Source organism: Mytilus edulis, chromosome 6 (genome assembly GCF_963676685.1).
Source record: "Mytilus edulis chromosome 6, xbMytEdul2.2, whole genome shotgun sequence".
NCBI classification, from domain to species: Eukaryota; Metazoa; Mollusca; class Bivalvia; order Mytilida; family Mytilidae; genus Mytilus; species Mytilus edulis.
In genome coordinates this window covers 40,696,239-40,715,932 of record NC_092349.1, presented here as the reverse complement: position 1 = coordinate 40,715,932, position 19,694 = coordinate 40,696,239, and the positions used below count along the sequence as shown (strand labels likewise).

Genomic DNA, 19,694 nt, shown 5'->3' with positions numbered 1-19,694 from the left:
TTAGGTTGTTTGAAGGCAATCATGGGATATATATATCCATCTTAAATGTGAAATAAATAAATCATTCATTAACAAGTTCTGAAGCTATAAATCTGAAACCGTGCAAGTTGCACCAAAGCAACCAAAGAGTTTGCTAACTTTCAATTTAATTTATGTTGAAAAACCACAAATTTTATTTTTGCATGAAGTTTGAGTAGACATCCAAATAGCTATTGGGATTGTGCTGCTGGCTTGCTGTCTCATTAAAGTTTATCCCAATGCTCATATTTGAAATACATAATAAAGAAAATTAGATTTATTTCAATTTCAAGCTAAATGTTTATTAAAATGATGACTCTCATTCTTTTTTCACTGTTGTTTCTTCTACTTCTACATCTGAAAAAAAACACAAAATACCAAAAAATAAAATAAAATTGTTGTAATTAGTGTGTGCTGTTCGGTTGTTTCTATATATTTAAATATATAAAGCTTACTGGTAGTTTAAAATCAAGACAATAAATATCAAATGGATTAAAAAAAAATGTTATAAGTAGCTGTTCGCTGTTTTCATAGATTCTGTGACTCTTCCATAATTGCTATCTTGCAATTTGTCTAGTCTGTTTTGTAAAACCTCAAATATTGATCATTTTTTTTCCAGTCAAATTAACTAGTTAATTGTTTCAGTACAACATACATGAATACATTTACCTAGTAATTGTTAAGGCCATTTAAAGTTATTTATTCAAATATTACTATCAAATTGTTTTTAATTTTGAATATATGATTATGTTGTTTGGTTGCTGTGTCGACAACATATGACTAATTTCAATGTTTTCTCTATACCATATTTGTTTCATGATATGTCTATATAATTAACCACCTACCTGATACATTTCCCAACCTAATCAAGATCTCCCAAGTTAGACATCGGCATATCTATCATATCAGTAGATCATAGTCAACTAGGCAAGAATAATTCTGCATTCTACTTCAAAATAAATAAAATACTCAATTGAAATAATTCATATGTATCAAATGACTTTTAAAAATGTATATGAGTATTTGTATGTGCATGATTGTGTGTGTTCTCATATATACAGGTCACAAAAAGGACGGGCAATAACCATATAAAAAAATCAATGATGGGTTAAATGATATAATACGTCAGTAATGAAGCAACTAAACAATACAAATCTAACAAGAATGTGTCAATAAGTACATGGATGCCTCACTCACACGATCATATTCTACATGTATGTTTAGTGAACCGTGAAATTGGGGTCAAACATCTAATTTGGCATTAAAATCATAGGGAAAACATGAACTATATTTTAAATTGATAGGACTTCAATTTCATCAAAAACTACCTTGACCAAAAACTTTAACCTGAAAAGGGACAGACGGACAATCTAACAAACGGACGAACAGACCAGAAAACATAATACCCTCTACTGTCTTAAGTGGGGCATATAAATTCTTGGTTTTCTTTCTTAGTCAAAAATATTGTACGTGCAAAGCACAAAATAAATTATTTAGTTTTGACACAATTAATCAGATTATTTTTATTTTATAACACTACCTTATTGTAATGGAAATGGAAAAATCAAGAAAAAAATCTGAGCATTCAGAATATTTTTTTCCCAAATTGGGGATCAGTATACATTGTCAAACAAGAAATAGAAAAATCCAATGACAACATAACAAATTTCCATTGTATTATAATTAATAATTATATGAATTGTCCCTGTATCTTTTCCTTTGGTCATGTGGCCCATTATGTTTTTCGGGTTGTTTGTAACGGATTGCTGCTTTGAATTCGGCTAGCTTATTGTCATTATGGTCCTTTAGTTCTCCTAATTTTTTGTACATAATGGATCATGCTGTACCTGCACTTTTACTTGTAGTTCCAATTTTTTCTTTCGCCTCTCTTCTTGTAGTTGTTATTGGAGGCGAGGTTTTTTTTCCCAAACGGTTATGAAATTCTTGCAAATTGCCTGATTCTTACACAGACTCGAGCTCTCTTTTGACTCTTTTTTTAATTCAGTAATGAAGATAGTTGATATACGTATTCAACATTTTGAAGAACATTTTACTATTAACAATAACCACAATAAACCTATTCCTCGTACGTATCAAACATAAACTAAAAGAACTAGCCAAGAAAATTGTTTTTGTCCCAGCCGATAAAGCTGCTAATAATATTATTATTGTTTGACGTAAATTTTACATTGAGGTTCTGAAAAAAGAAATCACCAATTCACCAACATTCCAACTGACTCCATTTTCAGAAAACGACATCTGTAACAAACAAAAACTTTTAGCTACCGCTTTACAAGCAGAGTCAAATACAATGAAAGTCCCAACTATGTATTGGCTTCCGAAGCTACACAAAACACCTTACAAATATAGATTATTTCGTCTTCAAGCCATTGTTCCACTACTAAATTGTATATTCTTCTTACCAGCACACTTGGTACAATTAAAAACCTGATAATACATTGTTCAAACAAGGCCTTCGAAAAAAGTGAATTAATTACTTTTGGAGTGTCAAGAACTCGTTGGAAGTACTTGATAAATTGCATGCTTATATTGGTGATTTTGAATCTGTTTTGATTTTTCTACCCTGTATACCACATTGCCTCACATTCTCATTAAGAAAAAATTCACACACCTAATTAAATGGGCATTTAAAAAGTCAGAATGTGAATATATATATGTTCAAACTCTTTTCGGTCCTTTTTTAGTAGCAATAAACAAAATAACAATGTCTTGGACATGCTTTGATACTATATATGCCCTTGAATTTTTACTAGATAACATTTTTGTTCGCTTTGGGGATTCCGTATATCGTCAGATTATCGGAATTACAATGGGGACTAACTGTGCACCACTTATTGCGGACCTGTTTTTGTATTGCTATGAGTTACAATGTATGACAAAAATAAGCAAAGACCCATCGAAACAACATCTGATAAACAAATTTAATAATACTTTTAGATATTTGGATGATATTTTGGCTCTCAATAATGACGACTTCAGTATGTATATTAAAGAAATTTATCCTGTTGAACTTACTTTAAATAAAGCTAATACTAACAATGATCACTGCCCTTTCCTCGATCTTGATATCTATATCACTAACGGAAAGCTGAATACTAAAATTTATGATAAAAAAGATGATTTTTCATTTCCTATCGTTAATTATCCATTTTTAGATGGTGACGTTCCCTTGTCACCATCTTACGGTGTTTATATATCTCAACTTGTACGATTCGCTCGTGTATGTAACAATGTTTTAGATTTTAACGAGAGAAATGTATGTAATACTGAAAAATTATTACACCAGGGTTTTCGATATCACAAACTAGTCAAAACATTTACTAAACTTTATAATCGGTATAAGGACATCATTCGTAAATATAGCTCAACATGCAGACTTCTTATACGTTCAGGTATTTCACATCCAATTTTTTATGGAAATATTCTTTATAAAGCACAAATGTGAAAGTATTCACCTCAAAAACAAACAAAACCTTTGAATAGACTTATTAAGAAGGGATATAGTTACGACACTGTTGTCAGGTCATTAAAGATTGCATATTTTGGCGTTAATATTGAACACATTTATTCAAAAACCAGTAGTTGGCATGACACGGGTTATGTTCTTCTCATATTATGATGGTATGATACTAAACCCCTAACGGGAAGGATTGTGCCTGATGTTCATATGATGAAATCATAATCTTTCAGTCAGTTTAATTGAAGTCTGGAGCTGGCATGTCAGTTAACTGCTAGTAGTCTGTTGTTATTTATGTATTATTGTCATTTTGTTTATTTTCTTTGGTTACATCTTCTGACATCAGACTCGGACTTCTCTTGAACTGAATTTTAATGTGCGTATTGTTATGCTTTTTCTTTTCTACATTGGCTAGAGGTATAGGGGTAGGGTTGAGATCTCACAAACATGTTTAACCCCGCCGCATTTTTGCGTCTGTCCCAAGTCAGGAGCCTATGGCCTTTGTTAGTCTTGTGTTATTTTAATTTTAGTTTCTTGTGTACAATTTGGAAATTAGTATGACTTTCATTATCACTGAACTAGTATATATTTGTTTAGTGGCCAGCTGAAGAACGCCTCCGGGTGCGGGAATTTCTCGCTTCATTGAAGACCTGTTGGTGACCTTATGCTGTTGTTTTTTTCTATGGTCGGGTTGTTGTCTCTTTGGCACATTCCCCATTTCCATTCTCAATTTTATCTGTTACACCTGGTAGATAAAATAACTGCGTTAGTTTAACAGTTCCCGTTCACACGTACATTGTCTTGACTAAGTATACCATGGCTTATTATAACAATATATTCTTGTATTTGTTTTTATGTAAAAGTGGAAATCCTTATATAGACGTCATAAACGGCTACATTATAGAATATGACAAAACGGATAGAAATTGGGTCGTTTCAGTGATAAATTTCGAATAACATGTTTTGTTAATATTGTTTTTTAGCCGTTTTTTAGCCGTGTTTTAGTTATATATGTGGTCTGTTGTTGTTGTCCAATATGTATGCACTAAGCGTTCTCTTTTCACTTAATATATATTATCTAACCAAAGAAAGATGAGAAAGATTTAGATTTAGAGTAATTTTGGATGATATTGTCCTAATAAATTTCAGTACACTTTTGTATTACGTCAATTGGAATTATCTCCCTTATGCCATTGACGTAATAACAAGAAATAATTTGAGTTGCTTAAAGTCCTAATATTTTTCATTTTTCACAGTTTTAGATGAACTATCGAAATATATTTGGTTGATTTTGTAATCATAATTGAATTTAAATGTAATAATATGTAATATGAACAAAATCAGGATAAATTCGTTACACCGTGTGCAATTATCCTAATACGGAATTTATAGGGTCAATAAAATTAATCGGGTTTGGCTTTGGCTTCACCTTACCAGATATTAATTTTATTGATTCGATTAACTCTCGTGTTAGAACAACTGCACACTGTCTAACGTATTCTTGAATCAGTAAAGTATAATCATTTGCCACCAGTATATCAACAACAGTAATATAATAATTATGAAGAAGATGAAAAATATGACATCGTGATGATGGCGTATGAGTGTCCATAAACTTTTCATCACGATGATATTCAATCAGTTTTATAAGGTTCCATTTCGTGTGTCAAATAAAAAACTGCAGCTCTGTGATTGATATCATTCGAAATGGTGTTTAATGTTGCGAACGGACAGAAGTCAAAAACAATTTAAAGACTTTCCAATGTTAAAGTTTATAGTGTAACATTTTTGTTATCTGGTATTTTCAGGATTTTTATGTACTTTACAATGCCACTCGTGTTCTACAATGATTGACCGATATCGTCTACCTCCTATATTTGGATTTAGCCATTTCTTCATGATATATACATATCATGTTATTATCTTCAAGTCATGTGAAACCTCAAACAAAAAAAAATGATGCATATGATTTTTATAACTAAATGGATAGTTTGCATTATAAAACTTATGTACATATACTTTTTTCTGAAGAAAATTCTATAATTTGTCCACATTTATAAGAAGTCTACGTTATTTTAATTGCTGGAAGCAATTCGCCGACAATTTTCCGTATATGCAAGTGACCTTAGCGTGACCTCCCCGTAAAAATCCGGTGATCGAAATACGCGTGGATCTGTCATTAAAATAAAATATTTTCTGATTGTACATGTTATACACGTGCTTGATATCCATGCTTATTTGTTGATTGTTTACTATAAGGTGACAATCGGTAAACTTCGGCAATTAATGAGCCGCCATATTTGTTAAATCATAACAGACAGAGAGAAAAAAAATGACAATTATACGATATCTTTGCGTTAAAAATGATAAAATCGTGCACGGAAACAAAGTTTATGATAAATACATGCAATGGTTCAAGAATTGGATAACCAGTCACTCGCTTCATATTACTTTAACTCTATTCCGAGATAATTGCTTTTGTCGAGAATACATGATGTATTGTTTAAATCTGCCCAACTATTAGCATGATAAAGATCAAATATGGTAACTTTTATTTGTATTATATTTTGGACCAAATTATATAGTACTCATTGTCTTTCAACAGCTAGGAGTTTGTGTTGCTATGGTATGTGATCTACATTGTAAAGTTTATACTATTTTTCCCCTGCAGACAAAAGACCCAAACACAGAATATCTGACATACAAACTGGCAGAGAAACCAGCAATTCAGCCAATTAGCAACATGACACCGTCTCTTGCCGTCGATAGATTCAATCCCAAAAATGTTTTAAAACCATTTAAAATAAGACTTCCAAAACCAAACACAGCTGGTAGAAATGGTGATAAGATGGTTGTTATATGGTGGTTAGATGACGAGCCTCATATCTTCGATCCAGAAAAAGGAGATATTGTTGTGGAGGATAATGAAGACAATGTCATGATTACAGTCAACAAATTTAAAATGTAAGTGATTGGTGGTTAATCTTAGAATTTCTTATGTAACTTCATGTGTTCAGCAAAATGTTGTAAGTTCTAATATTTATCATCTGTTTGATAAAAAAAAAAACTGCAGAGACATACAATGAATGTTGTTTTCCTTTTGATAACTTTTTAAAACTTGGCTATTAGTACTGCTATTTCGGGCACTGAGTTGAGTGTTTAAAAGTGAATACAGGTCTATGTTGTGTAGTTCAATGATCCTACATTAGTCGTGCGTACAACTTATGTTCACCTGCTTCCGTTGAATTGTTTGCTGATTTGGATCTCCATTTTTTGAATTTTGATTTAATTTTCAAAAGACGCTCCCAATTTTGTGTAATTAACTCATACAGTTTTCAACCCATTTCATTGACACTTCACTGTAAGGTTTCAAACATACTGAAATTGTGCACCTAAGCCGGTCCTATTATATGATATGGGTTTGAGATTGTTACATGAGTTTCTGTGGATCTACATTATAATTTTCCGCGGTATACATGGTATATGAAAATAAAAGATTTTAGGTAATTGAAATAAATACATTTCTTATTAATTTTTGTGTAAGAGGAAGATGCCAAATATTTATAACAATGAATGTTCATTGTTTTATTATGCACAGAATGCGTGACCCGTATTTGGGGATTTCCCAAACCAGGTTATTTTTAGACATGTGTACAAGGTACCATGTTCTTACAACAGACTCGTCATAGGAACATGGGAAATATAGTTATTTTCTCATTTTATTCTATTTTAATTTGATTATAGTATATACAGTTATCATCATTTAGAAACTAATCATAATAAAGATATCTTTACTTTCAACGAAAGCGATCTCAGTCGGGAGTTTTTATAGGTAACATGTTTCAGAAACTGAAAGTGATTTTCAAACCTCTCAAATATCCACTTGGTGTTTGTTGATACATTGCAACTTTACTGCAACCAAACAGATTTAAATGAAAACATTTTGTCAAAGATTTGTCAGTTGTTACGAAAAGAACAATTTGCTATACTGTCTGAAGCTTTCTGGTTTTGAGTTGTAGTATGAAGCAGCTAAACAAATGTTCACAATATAGAGATGTTTAAGGCTGTTGTAATATTATAGTTCGTTTCTCTGTGTGTTGCATTGTCGTTTGTTTTTTGTTGCACTTCAGGGTTTCTGTCGTTTCGTTCTTTTCCTCTTATAGCGTGTATAGTTGATGTGTTTCTCTCGGTTTAAGTTTGTAACCCGAATTTGTTTTCCTTCAATCGGTTTATGACTTTCGATCAGCGATATACTACTGTTGCATTTATTTAAAGACCCTTTCCCATCTTATACATTTAATATTTTTACAAATGTCCTTTATAGCGCATACGGGTCATAATAAAAAAAAAACCATGCAAAACGATGTTATTTGGTCTTATTAAGGATGTATTCTTCTGACGTTTCAGTCTCGTTGAAATCTCGTTCTGAAATTATTTGCAAAACATGTGATAGAAGTAGAAAATATCAATGAATTTTTAAAATATTATAATCAAACATAACTCTGTGAAAAAATTATATATTTACAATAAATAGTTTTTGAGTGATTCAGTTTTCAAATTTAACGACCAATCAAGTCAGTCTTTTTAGCCACAATTTTGAGAAAATGGTTGAAGGGGACAAAAAATAATTTAACAAGAATCATGTACATCCCATATCATTTTTGTCTTTTCAAATTTCTTAGATATGTATTTTTTCAATCATTTATAACAAAAATGATGAAATAATATGCATTCTGTTCTTAAAAATCAGAAAAGTCACAAATTTACAAAATTGACAGCGTGGTAAATTTGACACAAAAAAAAACATCAAAATATGATAAAACTTTCTTATATTAACACCGACCTATAGTTTTTTTTATGTTAAATTTATTCAGATTGGTCCACATCATCTTTATTGAAAGTATGAACAAAAGTTTAATTGTTGAACTGTTATTTTTCTCACGATAATAGCCCAAAAATAGCTAAAAATTGATGAAAAATGGGAAAATCATCAAAATTGGGTACTTTCAAAGGGCCGTAGCAAAAAAAAGTAGTGCACCACCATGTGGTTTTTACTCCACCATTTATTTCTTTACAATCAGTCATATAAACCCCAAAATCAGGTAAAAAATGTTTAATTCTAGACATCTTTGGCTTCTCTTAGGTGTACATCCTTAAGTTAAAGACATTGAAAATATATCAAAATAACGCTTGTATATGTTAGATATGAATGTCTTGTGACACAGTATATACAGTTTACAGTATGAAATGTTATAAAAACATCCTTAATGTTTTCTTAAACCCTTGGATATAACCAGAATGAACTGTTATTTTTTACTATAAATCCTTTCATTATTCATATCGTTTGTTATTACGATTTGTCATTTTTTTATTGCATTTTGATACATACAAACATTTTATTTAATGATTTGAGAGGTGTATTTTGGTTTTATAATAAAAAATCAATGGTGTAACCAAACGACAAATTGGTAGGGTAAGAGTTATCTTTCGCAATATTTTAGCATTTACAATAGTTTCTCCCTTAGCAATGTTACCTTTAAGCATTTTATTCAAAAGAAAACAAACGTTTATGTTGAAATTTAGTGAAAAAATCTTAAAAGTAAGTAAAAGCTATATCGTAAATGTAAATAGTGTCCATGGTGTATCCTTATAAAAATCTTCTTTTTTTTTAAATTCTTGAACTTTGAATTATGAAATATATTGATTGTAGAAACATGCACCAGGAACAACATATAAAATAGGGGAATGGAACACCTATTTTGTAACTAAATCTTAGAATGCACCTTTAAATCATTGGTGGTACTGTCAATGGTGAAAACACTTTCATAAAATAACACCATTGACCAGTTTAGTAACACCACTGCATATATTATGACAATCAGCATTTTTTTGTGTTTCTTTCATGTGTAACAAGCGAAACATCATATTATTTATGAAAAACAATACTTATTTAACAATGTTTTAAAAGTATCGTGTATTACATGTACAAAGTTTTTAAAAACTGGTGTAGGCTGGTACCACCAATGACACTATTCAGTAACACTATTGACATATTTAGTTATTGATGTTATGTTATATAATTTGAGATTTATTTAGCATAAGAATTTTTTTTTCTTTTTCTTTTGCTTGGTCTTTGTTTTGTGTTTAATACTTAATATTTAAAGTACTGAAATATTATTATTAATAAAAGAAAAATTGGAAATTTGGAATTTGTTGTCAATGGTGATACTTTTGTGTTATTGGAGTTAAAGGTTGTATACGAAGGATAGGCGTTATCTAATCATTTGAAGTCTTCGACATTTTACGTTTATTCAGTTTACTATAAAAAACGGCAATAATTAGGACAGCTAACTTTTATACAACAATTTGTTTGATATTTAACAATAATATTTAGATCTTAAATACATGTTTTAAATTGGTAACACCATTGACACGATTCTATCAAAGGACGACCTAATTTTAAAATTGAAGGAACTCTTCATTTTTCCCATTGCATATTTCTGAATATAGTCGCTACCATACTTTAGAATAGAGGGACACATTAAAATGTTTTAAACAATGACATCATTTTTCATTTTTTTCATCAAAATGTGCATGTTTTTTTATAATGACCAATACGCGATTGTTTTCAAGCATCTGTACAACCTGATGTATTGCATTCTGCTCCCTTTGACGTCATTATTTGCTCCCTTATTTATTCATTGCTTACGAGTAAAAACATTGGTATTGTCTTTAAATTTAGTTGAATGACTTGTTTTTATGTAATTTTGAGACATAAAACAATAACCAAAACCCTGACTTTCTGTTGCAGGAAGCAATCAACAATGAAACCAGAACATGCAGGGTAAGTAAAAGGATCACTGGAATATAAAAATGAAATAAAAGTTTACCGATTCTAGTTATATTGATATTTACGAATATATATAAAAAAAAAAAAGAAGATTGCCAATGAGACAAATCTCCACAAGAGACTAAATGACACAGAAATTAACAACTATAGGTCCCGTACGGCCTTCAACAATGCAAAGCCCATACCGCATTAATTTTCTGATAATAAAATCAACATTAATACGAATAATATCAATGTTCAATGATCTAATTACAGTGTTGAATTGTAACCTTTTAGAATAAGTTTATTTAAAGGATCGTTTCTAAATTTCCGGCCACAGTAAACAACATTTCCGTAAAAATGAGGATGTGATATCCAGTTAGAAAAAAGTTCAAAACCAAATCGTTATATCTATGGAAGAATTTAGTAAAGGTTTAACTTTTAAGTAATTTTTGGCAACGAAATCCCTGGCTTAATAATTTACCAGTAACACATAGATTACGTTCGTTTAATTAAAACACGTCACAACAGACACGGGCATTGCGAATGAGTTGTGAAATATACACGCCGTAAGAATGTGTTAAAGGAACATCACCAACCAAAATTGAAAATTAACAATAGGGAGCGAAAAATCGTCTCTTTTGTCGTAAATTTTAGTGTGGAGTTTCCCGTGTAAAACCGAAATATCTAAATCTAGGAAAGGACAGTTATTACCGTTTAAATTTGATTTATTTAAAGTAAGTTCCTTTGAGTAAATTTCGGCAGTATGTATTAAGAAAAATCTTGATTATTAAACGAAAAAATAACATCAAGATAACGGTAAGTGTTGTTGGGTTTATCAATTACTAGAGCACACCCTCGAAATCGCTGGCATTTAGAGCTTGGTTGAAGAATTTTTGTAAAAGATTTTATAAATAAAGTGTATTTGCTATTAAGTATCAATTCCAAGTTTCTTCTCCACGCCGATCACTGTTATATTATATATAGAGTGTCTATATATATTAGGAGTATAATCATAGTATACATGCAGAATAACGGGAAAATAATAGTCCTGTCCCCTAGTAATTATGAAATTTAGATTTAAAGTTTATAACCGGAAGTCTTGTCTATGACTTAAAAGTCGGTCCGATGACTGAAACAATATCCGGACGCCATTTTTTTTTCGTTTTTCTCCCAAAAGATCCCAAACTGAATAATCATAAGAATGGATGAAAAATGCGAGTACGCGTGGTACCTATAGGACACAGAGGCATGATTAATTTATTGCGGAAGGTAGAGAAGCAACACACAAAATGAGTTCTTCTCGTTTAACAGTATAGAGATGCAATTTAGATGGCTCTTTACTGAGTTTGGTAATAAACTGTGATTCATAACATTACAAAAACAAGTCTGCTTTTAAAGAGGCGCAATTAATGCCCATAGAAATACCTACAACCTGTCGATTTACTGTGTTGCCGAAACGAACATAACTATTATCTAGCAGAAAATTAACATCTTCAATCATCTCATCACACCTCCAGTAAGTATATCTAGCATATTTACCTTTCTCGTTAGAGAAGAAGGCTTTAAATTTGTTGCAGGAAATATATTTGTATTCAGATTTACCAAACGCACATTTCATTAAATAGGAAAACTTTTGTTTGATAAAATTGTGTGGAAGTGTAGTATAAAAAGTAGAAGAGTCAAAACTGTCAACAGAATCAAAAGGACCATCAAAAGCGTAATTTATCTAAAACATTCAAGATTTTTTTTTACTCCAAAAATAGTTAATTCCACTATTTTCATATATTTCATTACAATAGTTTATGATAAGCTCTTTGGTAGCAGTTAAGGAGCTTGTTATAGCACTGAAAGATTTGTTTTAATATTTTTTGTGTAGTTTAGGTAATAAATACATAGTAGGCACCTTCAAATGTTCAGAAGTTCTAAGCCTTTAGCTGTGATGTGGTTATGATATGTTTGTTTACTATATGACTCTCTGTGGAGCGTATGGACTTGAATGTAGAATGTAGATGAATTCAAAATTTCATTCTTAAGAACGTTTGTGTAGTATTTACCACCACATTGTTGGCTGCTTTGTTGGCCGGTACAAACACAAACCGCTTTGAAAGTTCAAGATTTTTTTTTTTTATTAAAGAAGTATATCAAGTGACGACGAAACAAGACCATACACGACTGGAAAATTCATGTAGTGTCGATATCTTATAAACGGCCCTTTTCAGGGCCATCTTTATTTTACAAAATGAGTCAAACTTTGATGTACATACGCGAAATGTCAATAGACACAAAATAGTTTTCTAACGTAACTGTTTTGACAATCTGTTACAATATTTTATTTTTAATAGTAATATGTTCGTTCGGTATAATAAAACAATTATGGCCCGCTGAGGAGGTGAATATCCAAAATGGTCAACCCGAGTAAGGGTTATTCCACGACGGCTTTATAAATATATCAAATACCATTGTTTAGATGTATACCTCTGTCGTTCATGTTTTAGTATTAGCATTTCTTTAAGCTGCATGGAAACTGAGATTGCAAATTATCAGTAAATATGTTATTCATAATATTATAAGTTATCTCTGCATTATCTAATTTATTTAATTGTTCTCTGTATTCTGTCATATTTGTCATATATGTATATATCTTGTATTATGTTAAAGCAATGTTGTTGCTAAAGCAATAAAGATTCATTCATTCATTCTGAATTTTGTCTTTCATATTCTGTTTCGGTTAAAAGACTTCTTGCAGCTTATGCAAAAAGGTGAAGCATTCGACCTCCTTTTTTAAGGATGCTTAAAACTAAAACATTTTGAAAGCCAGGGATGTAGAAGACTTAAAAGGACAAATTGATCTAAGGTCAACTGTGTCGTCTGAAAGAGTTGGAATCTTAGTTTCTTAATAATTTTATAGTTCATCTACGGAGAATTTAAGTAACGCTTATAATTTAGTACGCCAGATCTGCGTTAATTCTACACAAGACTAATCAGTGGGACTCGAACCAAAACAGTTGGAACGCCAAATCAAACACGAAATAGAGAAGCATTGAAGACCAAAACTTTGTGCGTAAAACTGATGCATTGGGTTAGAAAAATCTCAGTGCTGTCAAGGATCAAGTTACCATGTATTGACAGTTATGTAGAGAAAATGATCGTATTTGGCGGGAAATTGATTTAAAATAAGTAAAACTGATTTATAAAAACATATGTTTCAGTCCATGCAGTCTTGCAATTATGACTAATGTTTATGTATAGAAAAGTGAAAACAGGCTGTTCTCTTGTTATTAATAGTAAGAAATTCTCCGTCAAAAACTTATGTATTCGTCACATTCGTATACGATTTTATATTTTCTCGATATTTACTTATAAATTTGTCAAATGTACAGTCTAGAAAACCAATTTTACAATTTTATGCTAGGTCATTCTTGTAGTTAATAAGTCATTTTAATTTTTATTTTCATAGTTTAGACTTTGTTCCTGGTACAACACCAAGAAAAACAATCCCGGTATCTAAAGAAAGCGCTGACAAAAGGTAAGTAAGTGATCAAGACTATATTATGTATCCTATTGATTGTTTAATGTCTCGTTTCTTATTCAAACTAAATCCGATGGTGTGCAAATTAATCACTCTTTGAAAAGACCTTCAAATCAATCAAAAAGCACCACAGCCGTAGATTTCAAAATTAAAGTCAAATTTCGGTAAATATTCAACAACAAGATTGTCAATTTGTCAACTGAGGATGAAATTAAAGTTTTATCTAAGAGTTTTAATGTTTGCCCAACGCCCAGTAACAAAGATAATATGAAATTGGAAGATGACTTGAGTATTTTTGCCAAAACCCTCAGAATTAAAGATTATTTTGGTGACAAACCAAATGACACCGAGGAAGACTCCGACAGTTTTGACTCGGAGGAAGAAATCAGAATTTGCGCTTTCAAAGAAGAGTTTAACGATTCCAAAACCTAGCAAATCTTCTACACTGTAAAAAGTTATCGACAAAATCAAATTGGATGTTCTTCATCTAGCTAAAAAAAAAATACTCGTTTTATATATTTCATATTTTATAACACCGTTTCTGACAAGAAAACAGTACAATCGACGAGAAACCAATATGATTTTGTGATAAAACCAGCAGATAAGGGACGTGTCGTTGTTATAATGACAAAACTAACTACATGGCAGAAGCAGGATGTCGGCTCTCTGATGAGAGATTATATAAGAAGCTTGACTATGATCCTACTTCTAAGTTTAGTTACAAATTATCACTGCGTTACAAACCATGCACAATGACAGCCACATATATAAGGATATGATCGGATATTTAAAACCAAAGAACCCCAAGACTGATCGATTGTATCTTCTTCCCAAATGCACAAGGTTAACAACGCTGGTAGACCTATTGGATCTGAAAACGGCCACCCGAGTAATAAAATCTCGGACTTTGTAGACTTCTATTTAAGAAGTAAAAAAATTTCCTTCTCATATTCAAGACACCACAGATTACCTTCGTGAAATGGAATCCATGAATCTTCTTCCACCGAAAACACTCCTTGTCACTTTAGATGTCACCTCGTTGTGTAAAAGGATAGTATACATCATGATCACGGAATACAATTGTGCGAGGAAATATGGGACACGAGCAACATTTTAGAACCACCTACCGAATGTTTAGCCGAGCTGTATGCCCTGGTTATGAAATGCAACAATTTCATTTTAGATGGGGAACATTCATTATAAACGGGACAGCGATGGGGACGAAAATGGCACCGTCTTACATCATTATTTTCATGGGAAATTTAGATAAAAGGACAGTCTATTTGAAGTTGTGTGTGATAAGGATGAAGGCCGTTATAATTATACGTTTCGAATGCGAATTAAACTAATTCGAATTAGTTAATGCGAATCGAATTCGAATTACGTGTGAACTCAGCATAAGAGAGAGTTGTCCCCCCTTTTGCCAGTAGTTTGCATTTTTGTTTGTGACGTCATCTTTGTTTGATTAAAAAATGTAGAAATGGAAGCTTATGTTTTTTTCTGTGTCCGTATGTAATCGCCTCCATCCATGCTACCAGAGTTATTCCCCTAGTCTGTAATAGTAAACACCAGTCAATTAAATTCATATTTGAAATTTCTTAGTCTTTTTTGGACGCAACTACATTTATAAAGGACGGTGTCGTATCAACAGACCTTACTATAAAATTACAGATAAACAAAAGACATCAGTACCTTTCTTCCCAAAGCTGTCATCCAAAATGTCCACTCCAGCACTGAGAGTTTAGCGGATTTGCTCCTCTTAATAGAATATCACTAAACTGTCACAGGAACTTCGCGGATTTTTGACGAAATTATATTAAGGGGTTTGCGCGTGCTAATAATGACCACCGCAATGATCCAGTAATCCATCATTTACTACATAATAAAATGCATGTCAGGAATATGAAAGTTGTTGTCCATTTATTAAATGCGTTTGAGCTTTTGATTTTGCTGTTTGATCAGGGACTTTCCGTTTTGAATTTCCTCAGAGTTCAGGATTTTTGTGATTTTACTTTTTAAAGTATAAACAGAAAAGTCGATTTAAAACTCCCAAATCTTGAACATCATTAGATACTCCATATACGTAACTGTGTATATGTAATAATTTGTACAATGGAAAAAAAACAAGCTATCATATGTACAAAAGTGCCTCGTACATGTTATAACATGTACAAAATATTGCTTAAAAATGGTTTAAACCTGTACAAAATTTGAAAATAAATTTAAAACAAGCAGATTAAACATGTACATAAAGAATAATAATCAAAAATAAAAAGCCCTATCAATTGATGGAATTGGAATTATAGCGTTGTCACCTTGGGAAAGAACAGTTAAACTAGTTTCCGTGTTCTTTGTTTAGTCATCAGCTTGTACAGTAAAGTCTGCCTTAATTTTCGAAAAAGGACGAATTTTCTTATCCCAAGAATAGATTTCCTTAGCCGTGTTTAACTATTTTGATCTGAGCGTCACTGATAAGTCTTATGTAGACAAAACGCGCGTCTGGCGTATAAATTTATAATCCTGGTACTTTTGATAACTATTGGCACAACTTTTGGGAATTTTGGGTCCTCAATGCTCTTCAACTTTGTATTTGTTTGGCTTTAGAACTATTTTGAATTGAGCGTCACTGATGAGTCTTATGTAGATGAAACACTCGTCTGGCGTACTAACTTATAATCCTTGTACCTTTGATAACTACTTGACTTACATCTAGAAAAGAAAACTTTATGACAAAAGAGATGATTTCAGCTTCCTATTTGTGAACTTTCCATTTCTATGTAGCAACATTCCAGCAGCACCTGCATAAGGATTATATATCTCCCAATTGATACGATATTCCAAGGCTTGTATTTCCCATCATGATTTCCTTGATAGAGTATTGCTGTTAACAAGGGAGCTTTTAACCCAAGAGTTCCAAAAGGTGAAGTTGAAATCTTCCCTTAGTAAATTTTACGGACGCCATCACGAGTCGGTTGACCGTTATGGAACAACCGTTTCACAGATGATGTCGGATGTGTTTCTTATGTCATAATTACAATGCCCTTTTTCTTTTCACGAATGTGACCTACCGAATTAAACTATTTATCGGATTTGTAATAACATAGGCACCACGACGGGTGCCACATGTTTTAGCAGGATCTGCTTACCCTTCCGGAGCACCTGCGATCCCACCCAGTTTTTGGTGGGTTCGTTTTGCTTAGTCTTTAGTTTTTTATGTTGTGCTTTGTACTATTATTTGTCTGTTTATCTATTTATTTTTAGCCATTGTGTTGTCAGTTTATTTACAATCTATGAGTTTGACTGTGCCTCTGGTATCTTTCTTCCCTCTTTTGTACCTGTTGGCCAGAAAGCCTGAAATGCTGACTAACTGTGAGAAATGTCTTCTTAAAGATATCACTCCTATTGTAATTGAGGCGTTAGTGGAAATGATTCTTTGACTCACCATAATATTGTAGGCCAAGAAAGTAAATAAAATTCATACTTTTCCGGGTCACATTGCAAAATATTATAAAGTTATATTCGGTTTCTTAACTGTGAAAAGTTGATAAGCGATGCCTCTGTAAGCAGCGTTTGACGCGTTTTTCATTACACGAACAACATTCTCCTGAAATACTCAGACACTTCAGCCCGCACCAGGTGTTTTCTCAGACTATTAGGTTGCCTAACAGCTATTATTTGGGCCCGAGAAACCTCTTGGAAAGTTTAAAATTCTTTTTAACTGTTTTCCAATGCTCACGAATGACACCAAAGCTGTTTTGAGAGATGGGGATAATTTTAGACACACTGAGTCCTTTATCTTTTTTTTGTATCTTTGTATTTTAACTGTTTACTCCTTGTGGTAGGTAGTTGCATTCTGAAAACCTTTTTCGAAAAGTTCTGTGCTTATAGCCACTTTTCCTCAAGCGGGTTTCGGAAACATTTTGCAGAAGATGATTTTCTTTCAATTCCCCTTGTAATAGCACTATCATTTGGATAATTTATATCCATGATGTAATTTGATAATAATGGTGTCTCATGTTGATACAGGTGCCACATTGAATAGGTATTAGATATTCTTAGAAACTAAGGCTTCAACTTCCTCAGACAAAGTTTTTCCCTGTTTTATAGGGGTGTTAGCGGTGCTAAAGGGGGAAATGAATTGTACGTATTTTGTTTAAATATACAAATTAACATTCATTTGAAACTTTCATCTTGATTAAATCCCTTGATTTAGTGCTCATGTCACACACTTTCTGAAAAAAAAGCTCATTCATATGTCATCAAAGCAATAGAAGTGAACATCAGAAAAAAAATTAGGTTATACTTTTTTTAATTGAACGTTTTGCTTTTTTTAATTAAACGTTTTGCTTTTTTTCTACGAATGAGATATTCCTCATTGTAAAGAAAAAGACTTATATTGTTGTGTTGTTTTTTGTATACTGTTGTTTGTCGTTTTGTCTTTTTCTTTTTTAGCCATGTCGTTGTGCTTATTTCATGGATGTCTACGAGTACTCTATTACTCAAGTATCGCTTTATAGTACCGAGTATCGAATACCAAAATGTTACTTTTTTCTTTTAAGGAAAATGGGCGAGCAGAAAGCAGGAATGAAATTTGCCAAAGAAGGGTAATATTTTTGTTAAATCAATGTGCATAACAATCTGTTTGTAAAATGTAAACATCAGTAAAAAAAAATTCTGGTGGGTACTCTTAATGAATGGTAAAAGAACATTTGTTTTTAAAGAGTTAACTATGCTAAGAATGTTGTTATTTGTCATCCTAATTCCAACCAAACCTGCAAAACGATGACACCTGTTTTGAGTTTGTTGTCCAATAAATATCGACCAATTACTGGATAATTGGTTTTATCGGTAATTTGTACATTTTTCCTTTGAAGTGTACTCGCTGATAATGTCAGTATCAGTGGACAGGCCGTGATATGAAAATTATTGGGTTAGTGCGCAAATTACATGCGCGAATGCAACGCGTAAGGATCTACTTTTCCCTTTCATTCACAAAATTGCGCGTGATTTTTTTTCGCAGAAACGCACGAGATTTTTGGCGAATGAAACACTTGACAATGACATTGTTTGAAATTTAGTTTAGCCTTTTTGAACGATGGTTGTTAAAATGTGAACAGAAAATGCATGAAAAAGCCGATAGACTTTTTAAAAAAAAAATGCGTTATCTATAGCTATAATTGATATATTAAGTACAACTAACATATCGTCCATGATGTTCCAATCCGAGTTTTTATTCATACAATACCAATGCATAGCCTGGTGCTGTTCCAAGCTATAGTTTTCTTTTTCTGTTTCCTGAGAAGTATTCGTTTTCCCTGTTCAGTCACTATAAAGTGTTACAATTCATATTTAAACGCAACACATAAAATAGTGACCAAAAAGGTACCGCTATCGCATGAGAGAAGCTAGAAAAAAATGAAATTTACGCATTTTCGACATTTTTGTGGGACCATCATATACAATTTTAAAAGATGTGGTTTCCTTGTCAATATAAAGACAGATATTCATAGAACAAAGAACAAAAAAGTGAACTTATTCATATGCGGATCTAGGATAAGTTTTAAAAAAGGGGGTAACCGGGGGCACCATACTACATGTATAAACTTAAAGGTCTGTTTTGACCAGAATTGTAGCCTTTATAAGGGGACCCGGGTGGCTGTGACCCGCGTCGCCTACCCCTAAAATCGCTTTTGAAATTAAAGGTAACCACAGGGCCTTTAAACTCCAAGTTTCATATTTCTGGTCCGTGTTGAAAATAGATGAACAAGACTTTGACAAAAGCAAGAATTATAAGCTAAAAGTTTAGTGACGTCTATTAAAATGTTTGAAATAATTAT

At 32.0% G+C, this 19,694-nt stretch overlaps 1 protein-coding gene and 1 long non-coding RNA gene across 3 annotated transcripts in view; one reads left to right on the top strand and one right to left on the bottom strand.

The window, feature by feature from the left end:
* Positions 1–19,694, top strand: part of LOC139527637 (uncharacterized) — a 55,803-nt gene that overhangs the window by 15,178 nt on the left and 20,931 nt on the right. For both annotated transcript variants that reach the window (XR_011665404.1, XM_071323175.1), the window contains exons 4-7: positions 6,168–6,460; positions 10,308–10,340; positions 13,786–13,854; positions 18,417–18,461. Coding sequence is in view for 1 of the 2 variants with exons in the window: in XM_071323175.1 (XP_071179276.1) it covers positions 6,168–6,460; positions 10,308–10,340; positions 13,786–13,854; positions 18,417–18,461 (440 nt within the window). In the remaining variant the exon portion in view is untranslated. The remainder of the gene's footprint in view (positions 1–6,167; positions 6,461–10,307; positions 10,341–13,785; positions 13,855–18,416; positions 18,462–19,694) is intronic.
* LOC139526089 (uncharacterized) lies at positions 127–970 on the bottom strand. The gene is made up of 2 exons (XR_011665123.1): positions 864–970; positions 127–375 (listed from the first exon to the last, which is right to left on the bottom strand). It is a non-coding gene; the product is annotated as an uncharacterized lncRNA (long non-coding RNA).